The sequence below is a fragment of the Emydura macquarii genome, unplaced genomic scaffold (genome assembly GCF_026122565.2).
Source record: "Emydura macquarii macquarii isolate MOO-44397 ecotype Brisbane River unplaced genomic scaffold, CSIRO-AGI_Emac_v2 contig_719, whole genome shotgun sequence".
NCBI lineage: Eukaryota > Metazoa > Chordata > Testudines > Chelidae > Emydura > Emydura macquarii.
Genome location: NW_027130856.1, coordinates 1,981,795 through 1,998,839, shown reverse-complemented (window position 1 = coordinate 1,998,839; position 17,045 = coordinate 1,981,795). Strand labels below are relative to the sequence as shown.

The window sequence follows — 17,045 nt, the reverse complement described above, 5'->3', positions numbered from 1 at the left end:
CAGAAAGGAGAAGAACTGCTGACAGTTCCTGTTGAGTCGAGTCATGAACAGATCCACTTGGGGAACTCCCCACTGCTGGAAGATATTGTTGAGTATATCTGGATGGATGGACCATTCGTGGTTGCAGAATGATCTGCTAAGAAGTAGAGGTGCAAATCAACCTAGTACGATCGACCTTTGACGGTTGGGGTATTCTCAGCTAAATATGCCGAAATGGATGTTCTCACCTATACACGGATAGAATTTATAGGATTGGTGCTAGACTTGATTCAGGTAAAGACAATTCTGTCGGTGTTTCAGTTTGAGCCTATGGGCTCCATCATAAGGGACTTGAGTCACTTTCCTACCACAACAACAAGAAATCTCTGAAGCTTTTAGGTCACATGGCTTCCTGCATATATGTGGTGCAGCACGCAAGGCTGCAGTTCAGCCCTCTCCAAGCTTGGCTGGCATCGGGTTACCAACCAAACAGAGAAGCTAAACAAGATGGTTTCACTCCCCTATCAGGTCATCGAATCCCTCCAATGGTGGCGTGACACACATTTAGTATGTGCGGGAGTCTCCTTCTCCAAGCCCCAACCATCCCTGTTCTTGGAAACGAATGCATCTAAATTGGGATGGGGAGCACACTTAGGGTCATTCAGGGCTCTAGTTCCAGACAGAGTTGTCACTCCACATCAGTGTGAGGGAGCTGAGAGCGGTTTGATTAGCATGTCAAATTTTCCAGCCTCATATAGAGGGCAGATGCGTATCCGTCATGACAGACAATACGACAGCAATGTTTTATATAAACAGAGGGTGGAGCGCGCTCCTCTCCCGTGTGCCAAGAAGCCCTCAAGCCATTGGACTTCTGCATCGCCCACTCCACACATCTGGAAGTGTCTTACCTTCCAGGAGCTCAGAATGATCTTCTTAGCAGACCTGAGGAACCTTCTGAGAGATGGCACTATTGATATTTGAAAGTAAGTGTCCTTTAGGTTGAAGGCAGCATACCAGTCTCGAGGATCCAGGGAGGAAATGATCACGGCCAAAGAGACCATGCAAAACATCATCTTCTTCATGAATCTGTTGAGATTTCTCGGGTTGAGAATGGGTCTGAGACCACCTTTGGCCTTTGGGATTAGGAAATATTGGGAGTAGAACCCTTTTCCCCTTAGCTCTGGAAGAACCTCCTCCACAGCTCCCAATTGTAGGAGTTCCTGCAACTCCTGAATAAGGTATTGATTGTGAGTGGAGTCCCTGAAGAGGGATGGGGAAGGGGGACAGGAGGGTGGGAAGGAGGAAAATTAGAGAGAATCTCCCAATTCTATCGTGCACATCACCCAAGTGTCCAAGGTGATGTGAGTCCACACTCAGTAGAAATGGGATAGACTATTCAGGAAAGACCAGGAGGGATCCTAGCTCTGGACTGGTGTCTCGCCCCCAGGAGCATTTTCAAAATGACTGCTTGGAACTCGAAGGTTATCTCACCAAGCTCCGGCCCTGGTTAGGCAGAGGCTGTGGAGTCCTGAACCTATTGCTCCTGCCTCTCTTCCTTGGGTATTCTTGCCTCTGTGCCTGATAAAAAGTGGGGGAGGTTGAGGCTTGAGGTGTTTCCTCCTAGTGCTCAGAGTGTGAAAGCCCAAGGACTTCAAGGTAGCCCTAGAATTCTTTAGGCTGTGCAACTTGGAGTCAGTTTGCTCTGAGAACAACCTCGAGCCCCCAAACAGCAGGTCCTATATGGTCTGCTACACCTCTGGGGAAAGGCCCAACACCTGCAGCCAGGAGCATCTCCACATCCAAGGCTTTATGCATGTAGCAGAGTCCGCCGCATCCAAGGCTGCTTGCAGTGATGTTCTCGCCATGGCCTTTCCTTTCTAAACGACTGTGGCAAATGCCTGCTTGAAGCAGCTGGGAGCAACTCCTTGAATTTTGACACAGCCTCCCAGGAGTTAAAATTGTAGCGACTAAGGTTGGCCTGCGGGTTGGTTATGTGAAGCTGAAGCCCTCTGGTAAAATATACCTTCCTACTGAGGAGACCCAGCTTCTTCAAGTCCTTGGTCTTGGTGTCTGCTGTCCCTGTCTCTTTTCATTCGCTGTAGCCATCACCAATGACGCCAGCTGTGGGTGTGTGAAGAGGTACTTGAATCTGAGGGATGGGGCCAAGTACTTCCACTCTATCCCTTTAGCCATTGGGAGAATACATGCAGGGGTTTGCCACATTATTTTAGTGGTGGCTTGAATTGTTTTAATCGGAGGTAGGGTTACCTGAGAGGGGCCCTCCAGTGTCAGGATGTCGACCATGGAATCCTCCAACTCTTGCATCTCCTCTGCTTGGAGGCCTAGATTTTTTGCCATCCTCCTAAGCAGCTGTTGGTGGGCTCTGTTATACACCAGGGGAGAAGTAGCTACATTTCTCACCACTGCCTCATCTGGGGACGCTGATGATGCTTTAGCAAGGGCTGGGTCTTCCTGCCCTATAGGGTCCCGTGATTCCCCTGGGCCCTCCCTCTCAGTAATGTGGTCCTCATTGGTACTAGGTGCCACACCGAGCTCTGTTCTGCCCTTGGTGCCGCGGTCATCGTCCCTCTCAGTGCCACAGGGAGATGGTTGAAGCGCTGAAGGTCTCGAGCTCCTTGCGTGGGAGACGACGGATTAGAACCTTCTGGATGAGGATCCCTGGGCCTGATGATAAGCTCAAGGAGTCCAAAAGGGCCATTGCACTGGCATCTCCCACTGCACTTGCCATAGTCCCATAAAAAGATTTTATCCTTGCTTCTACCGATGGTCATGCCTCTGCAACAGGTGACGGATTTCACCTCTGAGCCAGATGAGTGAGACTCAGAGCATGGAGACCACAGTGGTGCCAATCAGGATGAGTCTGGGAAGCAGTGCCGAAGGTCTTGTTTCTTGCTCATCCCTTCTGGTGGGGGACCGCTGAGCTGTCATGGCTATTAAGTCCTGCGCTGCTTCAAAGGTGTCTGGGGTGAGGGAGAGTGCAGCTCCCCCACGTGGCTCTCCCTGTCAGGTGAAGCCAATAGCACCGGACTCGACAGATCCCCTTGCGGGACTGAAGTCGATGGTGCTGACCTGGGTGGAGAGGACACGGAGTGTCCCAGTATGGGTCATACTCGGGTATCCCCTTTTCCTGTGGACTTCACTGTAGGTGAATGTCCCGTTTGTCTTTTTTACACCTCTCCTGTGGTACCGGAGAATGGGAGCGGTGCTGGGTCTTCAGTTTTCGAGAATGCTGGTTGTCTTTCGGTGCCGAGTCCCTCTTCAGAGCCATAACCTCTCTTATAGAGGTGTGCTCCGCACCAACATGCTGGGAGCCGAGTCGGAATGGCTCACTTGGGGGCACAGTGCTGCTTCCATAAGGGGGTGTTTGAGTTTGACGCTCCTGTCCTTTTTAGTCCTCAGCCAGAAGTCTCCCTGCAGATCTTGCCCATCAAGCCAACTGGTGTCTTTCCTAGTCATTTGAGACAGGATTTGTGTGGGTCTCCCTTCAGTATAGGTTTATGGCAGGTCCCACATAGTTTAAATCCTTGGGACCGAGGCATACCCGGGGAGTTTAACAACTCACTCTCTCTTTTTTTTGCTAGAGGAAAGCTTGCCAGACAGAAGAAGCAAGAAGCTCTAACAACTGTCATGGGCAGTAAGAAGGAACTGAGAAGGCGGTGGGTCAGAAGGGCCCTATATACAGTGCCATGGAGGCGCTACTCCACAGGGTGCCTGCACTGACCCAACAGGTACTGCTAGGGGAAAAACCTTCCGACAACTGTGCACTAATTGGAATCGACATGAGCAAGCACTCAAAGAACATTCTTTTTGAATTTACACAAGCTTGGTTGCTTTATGTTCATTGGTGATTCTCTTACGTGGTTTTCAACCAGAGGATGTTACCAGTGTGACCTTAAAAGTGGTGATTTTGGAGACTGAATTGTTACACTGTGAGCTCATAGTTTTGTTTTCCCCATCCAAATTAAGTTTGCATGTTGCATATTTTAAAAATAGTCCACAGGGGACAAAATACAGCCACAACTGATTGTTTTCTTAGTCTTATTGTGCAGATACCAGATGGTTCAGACATATTCACTTATGATTCAGATACTCCTGGATACAAAAAAAGTTTTCAGCAAGGCCAGATTTCTCACCAACCCTACCATTACACACATGCTGATGGGAATAGGACATATATATTATATTATTGGCTGGGTACCTGCATTGAGTATTTAATAAAAACGTTTTTATTACTAACTAACGAGACAAAGATTCTTGTCCCAACTGGTAAAGAACATATTATAAGTATAATTTTCTTCACCTGTCCTTTGTGGAAATACCACCTCTTCAGAGTCATTACTTTTGAAATGGTCCATTCAGTCTGACAAATCTGAACAAAGTCTCTTGCAGTGCCATATCCAACAAATGCTCCTTCCAAAATTCTTATGCCACATATGCAAGGAACAGATAGTGCTTAGGAAAAAAATCTTCCTGACTGATAGTTTACCTCCGTGATCCACTGTACTATAGTATCCCTTGCTCTCAGCTTGTTTTAAAGATTTTAAAGACTGCTGTGTAAAGCGAATTAAACTTCACAATGCTAGTTTCATGGAATGATCAAGTTGGAGTTGGTTGATCTATGGTGGTGAAGAGCATGAACTTTTGGGTCTTTGCTACCTCATTCTGTTCATCCTCCATTCCACTTACTGGCTCTGATAAGCAACATAAAACACTAGTCAGACTACTCACTAATATCGAGAACTATATAAGGGACTCAAAAATAGAAGTAATCCATGGGTATTCTAATATTTGGACTTTAACAACTAATCCTTGGTTCCATCAGAACTACTGAAAATGCTTCTATGTGCATGAAGACAGCAAAACACCATCCAAAGACTTAAAAGTTCTCTCTCTCATTAGAAAAATCCCTGAATGTAATATCTTAAAACCATTTTATATAAAACATCAAGAAAGATTCATGTAAGTTAAATACTTGTTAACCTGAAATCTGTTCTTGCTTTTGTGAGCATGTGAAATCCAAATGTTTCAGAAATTATTTAACTTCCCCAAAAATCTTAAAAGCCCATTTAACTTCTTGGTATTCTGCTGATGAAAATACATTCTGCCCAAAACTGAAAATATTGCGGCAGCAGACACTCAACAAGACAACTTTTCATTTAAGAGCTCTTGTGACAGAGAAATTTTGTTTTTGTTTCTTTTTAAACAAATCCTGAAGCAAGTTAAATATGGCTGTAATGCTACAAGCTGTAGCTATTAACCAATGTTAGGCATGCTAGTCTAGTGTGATGCATCTCCAATGCAATAGTGTTTCAATAGGAATACTTTTTCCTAACATGGGAAGCTTTACCTTCTTGAACAACTGCTCAGCTTCTTGCAGCTGCGTGCTACGCTCAGGGCCAGACACTTTCCCATACTCCTGCTTTTTGTTAAGCCTGCTTTTCCAGCTTTCTTCACCGCTCTTCTTCAACAATGCCAGCCTAAGAAGGAAAAATATGCCAACCATGTAGATTTCAACACTGAACATTTCAACATTACCTACGAAAGCTGTCTGCATTACTTCAAGAATGGTTTGGTTAGGAAATTTTTACGTAAGCCTCTGACTAGGCTTTTCAAATGTGCTACCATTAGTCTAACCACTTGAAACTCAGAAACACATACCAAGGGCTTGTCTACATGCTGAGTTACTGCAATGCAAGGCAAGGTGTGCGTCTACAGCACACCAGCTTCCCAGAAGGACACTGCTACAGCACAGTGAAAGTCCCATAGTGCGGCTTAGTACAACGGGGCAATGCACTGCACTTCAGGACAGTCACTGCACTGTAGCAGTGTTTACACAGGATGTTACTGCATGGCACGCTAGTGTGCTGTAGATTCACAGGCTGCTTGCCATGTAAATGAGCCCAAAACCTGAAGACAAAATAGCAAAGATGTCCTTCGGACATTTTGTGTTTTACACTTGAAAATATATTGAGGAGGTTTTTATGATCTCTGAAATGCAATAAGGAGGAAAGTCTGTCCAGCAGCCACCCAATTCACTCCAATAAGGCACTTGAGCCGGGAAGTCCCAAGTTCTTCAGTCAGTATGTAGCCTGGCACACTGGAAGTTTCAAGGTCAGCACCTAGGAAAGAAGGAGTGTTTCATAGCCCCCTGCCTATCTTAGAGCTCATCACAGTGGCACCTATGCAGTAGTAACTAGTCATACTTGCAGTTGCACTTAAGTTTCTCCAGCGGGTTTGAGCGATATTGCTTACATTTAAAATGGAGAACACCAGCAAAATCAATAATCTCTCAAACCAGCAGAAGCTTTTGCAACTACTGTATCTACTCTTGAGCAACCACCTGTGGCTGAAGTATGAAGAGATGCTGACTCACTGATATAACGTGTCAGGCTCTATTCTGCTGGAAGGGGAACTGCATAGTCGGATCTCTGCAGACACTAATGGGCAGTGAGAAGTAAAAGGAGGGGAAAATATGGAAAAATCCCAGATTCCGACCCTTCCTCACCAAAAGTACTGATATGAAAGATTTTTGAGCTGCTCTAGTCTGTTTACTATATACAGCATTGAGAATATTGACCTGCCACCATTAGCTGAAGCAAGGGAAAAATAGAAATAAAATTATCTAAATTAGTAAAAATGGAGTGGCAGTTGTAGACCTTAACGTTAAGATGCATATAAGAAAATAAGAATTGTTTATAGTAAAAAAGATTTAATAATTTAAAAAGGCAGTTTTGCGTGTTTATAGCCAGGGATAGTAAAACGGTGGTCCCAGGTGATCACAGCCAGGAACAGTAAGATGGTGGTTTTGGGGCAATTTGGCCTATGGCAAGCACACAGGTTGAGTTAAGTAGAGGTCGCTCCAAAACCCGAAAGGAGGGATCAGTCAGTCAATAAGCAAATTTACAACTAGGTCCAGCTTTGATTGACAGACAGATCTGGCAGCTGTGATTGGTTTATAAGAATGGACCATTCAGAGAGGGCTTAAAGGTGATTGGAGGATAGATATGCTAATGATACGTATTGAGGGAATAACCAATCAGAGTAGGTCAGAAACTGAATATAAGGCAGCGAGCTGACTGACTTGGGACAAAAGATGTAAGAAATCAGAAATAGAGAGAAAAGGTAGAAGGTGGAAAGCAGAAGAAGGAATACTAGAAGAAAGAACGAAATCACTGAAGGCATAGAAGAGGTTTAGGTTTTTACGATGGAACAAGAAACCACTGCAAGCAGCAGCAGAGACGCAGCAGCAGCTGAGAAGCAGAAGAGCAGCACAGGCAGAGCAGCAGCCTTGGTGCTGAGACAGAACAGGACTCCTTTTTGACAGACCAAAGGGAAAGAAGCCTACAAGAAGTGAGCATATTAACTATAGCATAGGATATACAATAGTATTTGCCTGTGTATGCTTGGGATAATAAAGATGAACCTCTAATGTGCATGTCTATGTTATGCATAAAGTTTAGTGTTTATTAAAATTGACTGATCACCATATGTAGAATGTGATCACTTAAGCCACTACCAACAGTATGATATTGCAGTATTGAGTACTTTAATGTGTATACATGTGCTAACAGGATTTTTGTTTCTTGATTTATAATTTTAAGATCTATTGTTTTAAGGAATATTAGTACGTTAAATAAAGAATATTTTGTTTTCGAAGAGTACTGTCTGAGTGTCAATCCTTCAAGCTGAAGGCAGTATTCATGTCCTCCAAAGGGTAAACAGATTAGTCTGTTCCAGGGAGTCTCCTGCAGATCATAGGGAAACCCCTGGTAATACCCTGGCAATTCCTCTAGGGCAAGCCATCTCCTTTCACCTACCAAAACAGACAAATGAGCTAGGTAAGCCATCGTAAGGATGTCTTGGGTCTGTTTTGGGGGGGTAACAATACATTAACATGAAGTTTGTAGCTTTCAGAAATTATGGAATTTATGGAACATTAAAAATATGACATCAGTTTTGCTCATCCAAGTGCCAGGGCTCGCCTTCCCCCTGGGTCCCCCTTCCATCAGCATCCACCAAGAAAGTTTGGCTTTATAGATTATTTACCTGAAGGACATGCTGTTACAAATTAAGATCCCAGAGGGCTCCTGATCCCTGATCATGTCACAGCAAGTTCAACACTTTAAACTTTTATTGTCCAATTTGAACCATAAGATGTGGTGGTGTTCAACCAAGTTTCAGATAGCTGCTATCCAGCAAATAGCCAGGTAATACAATCAAATTGTTAGTGTGTATTAGATGTGCCTAAATGTCTTTTTAGTTATTTGAAAATCAAAATATATAGTCTATTTATATAATTACAGTTACACAGAGGAAGTGTGAACGGGGAAGAGAACATTACTTTTTGAACTTGTGTGATATTATCCATTGCCCAGTATAATGAAGATTCTTCTTATTGTCCCACAGGTATACTTTCAAAGCACATAGGTTAGGAATGCTTTCTTCCAGTAATGCTTACAGGGTGAGAGCCACTCCTCTGCTATTGGAGCCAAATCAATATATGTAGGAGCTTCAGGGAGGACAAATGGCACTTGAACCCACAACCCAGCAGCAAGGTCAAAGGCTATAATTTATATAGCACATCACTTACACAGAAGTCTTATGATTACTAAATATGCACATGAGGCCTTCTTTAGTCTTCAACAGCCCCTCTAAACTGGCCTATTTGGGAAGTTTAATTTGTGTGGTGCGTCTTGCTCCACCCCAGGTCAAGTTTGCTGCTACTCACAGACTAAAGGCACAAAGCATAGTACATGTCATCACTGAATTTCTGGAGCTAAACATGACCAAAACAACCTGATATTTATTTTTGTTCATTCAGTCCTTGAACTTTTTTGAAGTGGTTGGGGGGGGGGGGGGGGGGGAAGAAATGACGAAATTGAACACAAGTTGAAAGTCTTTCTGTACAAGATCAGAGTGACTATCTACAATTAAGCTAGACATATTTCAGTTTTCTAAACCCAACAGTTTTGCTAGTAGACAGTACTAAGTGGACTGTTTTTGACAGGCCTAAGAACACAAAGGTATCTCATTTAGCTATAGATGGAAAGCATGGGAGTAACAGTTATTTATTTCCCCTGAAAATAATTACTTTCATTCTGCCCTCAACCCATCTATATTACTCTAGAAATTAGCGGGTAGGTAGAACTTAAGGGTGTGTTCCTTCCATCAGCCTCACTGTGCCTCAATGAAACAAAGTCTTAGTGGGACTGTCTGGTCTGGATGTAGGTGCCTAGCCAATCATCACTATTTCTTTAAAATGGCTGTTATTCCTTAAAGTGAAAGAATGTTTGACATAGCTAACAAGATGGAGAGATGAAGTTGGTACAAGCTTATGAAAAAAAACAGAAGTGTCATACTTAAAGACAATGCACCTTGGAAAGAGATGTAGGAATGGAATATTTAGTGTGGGTTATTGCCAGAAGACAGGAGTGAGTGATTGCAATTTCTGCCTTCTGGGGCAAAAATGGAGCATTGCAACATTCTGGAAATCTCACTCCTTGTGAAAGCAAGACTGTCATTTGCAAATGTTTTGGGGATTCAGAATCTTCCCATTCCAACTAACTAGCCAATAGGAATTCTCCCGCACTTGCAGAGAGATGGACTAGACCGGTCATGGTCTAACTACTAGAATTCTATGGAAAGTGCATGTGACTGACTGCTAGCAGCAAACACAACAACTGGGTCTTTAAATTTAGTTTCCCAAGAGGTCAGTGGGATTCAAACTTTCGATTTAGGCCTAGGATGGTTACTCCTAAACAAACCTTTGTTTCAGGGCAGGGGAGGGCAAGGCAATTACTTCCTGGTCTCTAATCCACAAATGCTACAGTATGTTATGCCCTACCTTAACATCGGTGGCATCCACTTAGAGAAGGCACAGAAAGTCTGTATTTTTCATTTGTTTGATGTATATATTTTAAAAAATACTGTCGATTGCATGTTTGGGAAATGGGGGTATTTTTGTTTCTATGCCCGTTCTAGCTTATAGAACCCAAAAGAACCTTATTTTCACAGGTGCTGACCACCAAAATCACTCCCATTGAAGTCAATGAAGTAGAAAACTAGGCCATATATTTAGGTGCCTGAAAATGCACTTAGGAACCAAATTTTAGGTTCTTGTTTCTGAAAAACTTGAGTTGGATGTCCAAATTTGAGGGTCCACATGAATTGAGCATGGAAACATTTCTGGTAACAAAATGTATTGATAACCTCACCAGCTTCTTTTGTTTTTCAATGTACCATATGTACTGTGTTGATAAAGTGAGAATAGGATCAGGGCTTGAGCTGCTGTGAGTTGGCATGCCCTCATTAGCATATATTGACAGAATTCTAGTCAGGTCGGTCGAGGATTGAACTCAGTCTCAAAATGTTTAGTCTATTTTAGTTAAATTACTATCTTATTATTTGTATTACCATAGCACGTAGGAGTCCTACTCAAGGACAATGACCCCATTGTGCTAGGTGCTGTACAGACATAGGATAGTCCATATATTTTATTTCAATACAGTGAAACTGGGTTTTGAAATGACCCTATAAACACCCCTATTTCCACACACATGCTCAAATATTATCCCATACAGCAGTTTCCTAAATTAAAATTAACAAATTGAAGCCATTTACACATTTATCAAGCAAAGACCAAACATATTTTACATACAGATTCTACTGCTAGATTCTAAATACTCTTCTTATTAAAACAGATTGCTCCAGATCAAAAAGCAAATGATTAATGTACAGTACAAAAGTCATGGTTTGCTACTGTAACTGTGTTGCAAGCAAAAATAGAACCTGAGAAAATTCATTAAATATACTAGCATAAAAGGTAGCTAAAATATGTGTTTGAAGTTACTTGCTTCCTTAATCACTTCTTGTCACTCAGTTGGCACTTTCAAAATTAGATTAGCATGCTCTCTTTATGGTAATTGTGATTCACTACTGTCTGCTTTTACAAGTCTAGTGTCAGACAGATGAGTTGCATGTTTTCACTTTTAATAGTCTGACAAGTGAAGAATCTGGTCATTAACACATACATAGCTTTTTAAAAACCATCCCAAAGAAATGCTCCTGTGTACACAACCACTACCACCACCATGTTATAAATGTATATATGCAGATATCACTTCAGAAAGAGGAACCTAATTACCTTTCTTTAATTGACAATGTTTTGCTGGGTGCGTCCAGGGTGTCCTCAGTTGTTTCTGTTTTGTTCTCTCCAGTAGCGAACAGCTCACAGGAGTTCTTATAGAATTTTCCCTCTAGTTGTTCAGAAGCCTCCTGCTGTCTACAGGATACCACAGTTACTGTCTGAGAAACTGCTTGTGTTGCTGTCGGGCCAACAAGTTCAGAAGTAGGCTCACCATAGTCTGTGTATTGAGAAGAGCATAATTAGCACCTACTACTGTAACCATACATTTCTTACATTGCTAACCAGGAACCAGACGATGTGCTATTTAACATTCAGATCATGCACTACTTTAACTATCAAGAACTTTCTGGTTAAACTATTTTAGTAAAATTAAGAATTCAAAAAAGAACAATCACCACCAGGGGTATCGTGCTCAGTACAAAATCTCAACCTTGCACAGTCTAAAAAGGGCTGTAAGCTCCTCTTCCTTTTGAAGAAAGCAGATCTCAGGAGAAACAATGGGATGAGAGAGAAGGGACCAAAGAAGGGGAAGGAAGAGAGAAAACCAAGGCGGTGGAGAGAGAAGTGTAACTGGAAGAGGCAATGGTAGGGAGAGGAGGGGACAGGAGAGAGAAAATGAATTGTAAGGTAAGTGGATATGGAGTGAAAGTGCGTAAGAAAGAGGGATTTTACAAAAGATAATGTATCAACAAAACAGCTTGAAAAAAACCTCTCTTTACAAACATGTACAAGGGAAAAACCCAATATTGAAGAATCGCTCCTTTGAATTATGTGGATTACCTTCCATTTTCTTTTTGTAAACTTGACAGGCATGATACAGCTCTGAAGAACAACAGAACGGGGACAATTGCTTCTACTTTAGTTCTCCCTCCTCCCAATGCAGTCATGGGAAATTAACTGTGTAGAATGTGTGCTGGGTGTGAACACTAAAGTTGTCCTTCTGGCATTCTCGTTTTCTGAGATGAGTTTCATTTATACAACTTCATTAACAATGCAGGGCACAAGTTTTCCCCATTAGTAAAACAGAAGCAAACCAATTTAATCTTAGAATCTTCTACAAGTCAAACACAATAATATAGGCAGGGTTTGGGTAATTACTAGAGTCTCATTGATTGAATCGATCATGTGCCACGAAGCCATTTAAGTAGGGAGGAGCGAACTTATTTAATCTAATTCTGACTCCACACGAACGTCATGAGTTTAAAGTTCTATCACTTTGAATGTACTTTTTACATATCACTTTGAAGAGACAAGAGGAGTGGGGCAGGAGAAAATGTAAGGAAAATAAGTTATGTTTGCATATTGTACACTGTATACGTGCACACAAGAGAACGACAGAACTAACTATGTACAGATATTGACTATAGGTCACAATTTGGGATTGCTTAGCTGTTTGTGGGGGCTGGGAGGAGAAGGAGTACTATCCCAATAGAAAGCACAGGCCTTCTCTTAGTTAGAAAAAATATATTTGATTAAATAAAATCACCTTTGAAGATCAATGAATTTTAGAAGTTTAAAAAATGAAGGGGGGCTGTAAACTAAGTTTGTGAAACTAAAGAAACCCAGAGGTTTGCAAAAACCTCAAACTCCAAAAGATTTCTTCATTACTCTTTTTAAAAAAGGCTTAAAGATAAACAACTAATTTTCCATTTTGGCAAATGATCTGACTTGGAGGCCAGAAAAATCCACAACTAAAGCAACTATTTACTGTACCTCTCAACAAGGTCTTGCTTCTCATGACACTCTCCAACTCCATCTTTTCCTCCCAGGACTGTCCTCCTTTGACTTCCTGTTTACCATGCAGGATAGTATCAGAAACAAATTCTCTCTGTTCAGCAGGCTGTAAAAGTGCTTGTTGGGTAAACAATTCCATACTGCTCTTTCTTGGGAAAGTGTATTTTGTCTCTTTGTGGTAGTCTTCTGTTTTACTGAAAAGAGGATGCGTGCTTGCTTCTTCAAATGAACTATACTTTTTGATGTCATTATCTTCATATGTTAAGAATCTGTTTATCTCCCCTTCTTCATGCTCCCTTGATGCTCCCTTGCTTTCCATAGCTTCCACTGAAGACTGCCAAGGTTGTGATTTCAGTATGTCTTTTATTGGAGTGTCTGCATTTTCTACTGAAGAGTAGAATCTCAAATCAGCTTTACTGGTAGCACTTACATTTTCATCAACTGTTGACTTTGTGTGCAGATCCCCAGCATACACTGGACAAGTCGCAGAAGCCATAGTTGACACCGATGTTACAACAGTAGGTGACAAGGGAGCAATTTTTCCACTTTCATTTTGTACCTATGCATAACAAAATCACTACTGAAAAAAGTGTGACCTTAAACAGAGCTCTAATAGTAATTCACAAGAACAGGTTTATAAGCAGTTTATACATTCTTCAGGGCAAGGAATGTGCCTGTGCAAGTGTATAGTGCTATCTAAACAGAGCAGGAAGAGATGATGAAGGCATGACTAATGCCCTTACAGTTTGGCTTGGGGTAGATAATAGCAGCCAAACAAGAAACAACTCCATAGGTGAAAAAAATGCTATCATCTTAAGTAGCATACCATTTCTATTCCCCTAAGAATGGAAGAAAAAGCACAACTTCCTCCATGCAAGCAATCACAAGACACTGACATGAGACCATTATTGTAAAGCATTTGGAACATCAAAGTTTGTCTTCTGTTAATCCCGTATGCTACTACAAATCAATGTGTTTGCACTTTCAGGAATATAATGGTTGGAAAAAAACCCCCATCAAATACTCAATTTGTTTTGAAAACTGTTACTCTGAAAACTGACTATTTCATATGGGCCTTTACAACACGGCAACATGCTGCGTTCTTGATCTCTTCTATCATCTAGTTTGTTATACTATCATTTATTAAGAGACTAAACAGTCCAGGTGAATCTGAAATAAATGGCTTAATTTTGTCTGCCCAGAAGAGAATAAAGTTGCACAGGAATTGACACAAGTCACTTTTATACACATTGATGGATGCTAGTCATTTCAGGTGTGGCATATGACCCTTTAAGTATGTAGTATGCAAAGGGAGTTGTCTGGCTCCAAGCAGAAAAAATGTAAAATGCTTGTGCTAATTCCATAACACCACAAAATTAGAACCCAGAGTGAGGTGATTTTAGATTAAACCAAAATAGAAAGCGAGGTTGATGTCACTGGACTTGTTCGGAGATTCCTAGAGAAAGGAGGAGGTTTGGAGGTTCTCAAAAGCCAGACTATGCAGCTAGTCACTTTCTCCTAGCTTCACCAGAGATAAAGGTTTAGAGATCAACAACAAGGGAATTTAAGCTTTAATCGATAGATTTTTATTACTTTGTAATTAGGTTCTCTTATGCAGCAGATTTGATTTGATTTTTGCTCATTTTTTAGTAATGCATCTGCAGTGGTTATTTTGCACAATTTTCTCTGTTGTGGTTTGCCCTAGTACAACTAAATCCTAGTCCTTCCAACTACACAGTTCACTACTGGCACATCTCTTCAAAAAGTATTTACAACATAGTGTGTTCATTACAGGCGAATGTAATGTCCTCCTTAGCGGGGGTAAAAACAAGGCCAAAGATCACAGCCGCAGTGCCTAAAGTGTTTCCATGTTTTATGCTCAAATTCAGACAGTAAAAAGTTTAGCAGATTATAATACAAGGCAAACACAGATTTCCCTCCCACATGCTCTCATCGTATTTCCATTCCTCAAACTCCCACACCACCATCAGCAAAGGCGTCAGGCTCTGTGTCCATACGGTGGGTATACAATGTGAATGGAAGTGGAATTCAAGCCTGGTGCAGGGATGTCTGACAGCCTGGTTTAAAATCTCTCCAATTTCTGCTGTTTGTGAAAACGTGGATAAATTAAAAATAGTGTAAATTACAACTTCACACTTGAAAGGCAGAGAACTCACACAAGCAAAATTCTGCCATCATATGGCAAGCAAACATGGCCATTTGTGAAGTGATCAAAGGGAGCGTGAGGAAAGGGTGTAGACTTCTTAGTACTCACCATGCTGTTCAAGAATCAGAACTGGCTCAAACTGACATACAATACCTAGAAATGTACCTTGCACACACAAGATCTGAGCTACTCAGGTGATTTCATTCTCAATGTTGTAATACTAAGCAGGTGACATGTCTGCTGATTTTCATGCTAGCTTTTCTGGACTGCAGTTTGGCCATTCTATACTCAAACCGCAGCAGTAAAGAGAGTACTTCTGCAATTCAGTGGATAGGATAGCGTCCAAAGTAGAAAACCTCCATCGCACAGCAAACTCCACTGCACAAATCACCCCAGTACACAGTTTAATTTGCCATTGCAGAGATGATCGGCACTGATGAAAACTCTGCCTTTGAAGATCTTAACAACCCCAGGTAGAGGAAAAATGCAGAAGAAAAGACTGTTCCTTATCTTTGAAACTGTTGTTCTTCGAGAAGTGCTGCTCTTCTCCATTCCAAGTAGGTGTGTGCGTGTCATGTGCACGGTTGCCGGAAGAGTTTTCCCCTACTAGTACCAATGGTGCCTCCATGGCGTTGCATACAGGGCACTGCTGAATCGCTGCCTCCTCAGTTCCTTCTTGCCAGAATGCTCCAACGGAGGGATAGGGGGGTGGGTCTTGGAATGGACATGAACACCACATCTCGAAGAACAATAGTTAAGAAGGTAAGTAACAGTCTTTTTTTCTTTGAGTGCTTGCTCATCTCATTTCCAATTAGGTGACTTTCAAGCTGACTCAAGGTAGAAGGATAGGAGTTCATGGAATCGCTGACTGGAGCACTGCTGTACCAAATGCAGCGTCATCCTTGGCCTGATGGGTGATGGTGTAGTGTGCCATGAACGTGTGAATCGACGACCAAGTAGTGGCCCTGCAGATCTCCCGTTTTGGAACGTAAGTCAAGAATGCTGCCGAAGAGGCCTGAGCCCTCGTGGAGTGCGCAGTTAACACCGAAGCTAGTACCTTAGCCAGGTTGTAACAAGCTCTGAGGCAAAAGGTGATCCAAAAAAAGATCCTCTGGGATGATACTGGCAGGCCTTTCATCCTCCACAATAAACAGTTGGTTTGCCCTACAGAAGGGTTTAGTTCTCTCTATATAGAAAGGCTAGTGCCCTCCTGACTTCTTGTGTATGAAAGCTTCACTCTCTGCTGTTAGCGTGCGTTTCTGGCAAGAAGACCGGGAGGAAGATGTCCTGACTCATGTGAAACTGGAACACCACCTTCAGTAGGAAGGCCAGGTACAGTCACAGTGACACCTTGTCCTTCTGAAAGACAGTATACGATTGGTCCGATGTTAATGTTTTAAGCTCCGAGGGTCTCCTGACTGAGGTGATTGTAATCAGGAATGCTATCTTCCATGAAAGATGCAGGAACAAGCAGGAAGCCAAGGTTTGAAGGAGGTCCCCCCATCAGCCTAGTAAGCACTAAGTTAAGGTCCCAAGCAAGTATCAGGTTCCAGACCAGCAGGTATATACCCAGACCCTCGAGGAAACAGATTGTCACTGGATCAGCAAATACGGAATGCCCACATGTGCTGGGTGGAAAGTGGAAATTGCTGCCAGGTGCACCTTCATGGAAGAAATTGCCAGCCCTATCTATCTGTTTCAAGTGCATCAGATAGTCTAAGATGAAGGAATTGACACCCAAATCAGGGAGTTAATTTTCTGTGCTGCCCATATGGAGAATCTCTTCTACTTCATCAGTATGCCGTCCTGGTAGATGGCTTCCTACTATCTAGGAGAACCTCCCTAACCAGTTCCGAGCAGGCAGACTCCTTAGGATTTAGCCATGGAGCTTCCATGCCGTGAGGTGAAGGGACTTGAGCTTGGGATGTTGTAGGCAGCCGAAGTCTTGTGTAATAAGATTCATCACCAGAGGCAGGACTATGGGACTGGCTTATGCAA

The 17,045-nt window shown here is 42.4% G+C and overlaps 1 protein-coding gene across 21 annotated transcripts in view; it reads right to left on the bottom strand.

The window, feature by feature from the left end:
* SVIL (supervillin) overlaps positions 1–17,045 on the bottom strand; it is a 213,450-nt gene that overhangs the window by 47,138 nt on the left and 149,267 nt on the right. For all 21 annotated transcript variants that reach the window (XM_067542573.1, XM_067542572.1, XM_067542584.1 and 18 more), the window contains 3 exons: positions 12,860–13,439; positions 11,144–11,363; positions 5,348–5,477 (listed from right to left, as the gene is read on the bottom strand). In XM_067542573.1, coding sequence (XP_067398674.1) covers positions 5,348–5,477; positions 11,144–11,363; positions 12,860–13,439 — 930 coding nt within the window. The remainder of the gene's footprint in view (positions 1–5,347; positions 5,478–11,143; positions 11,364–12,859; positions 13,440–17,045) is intronic.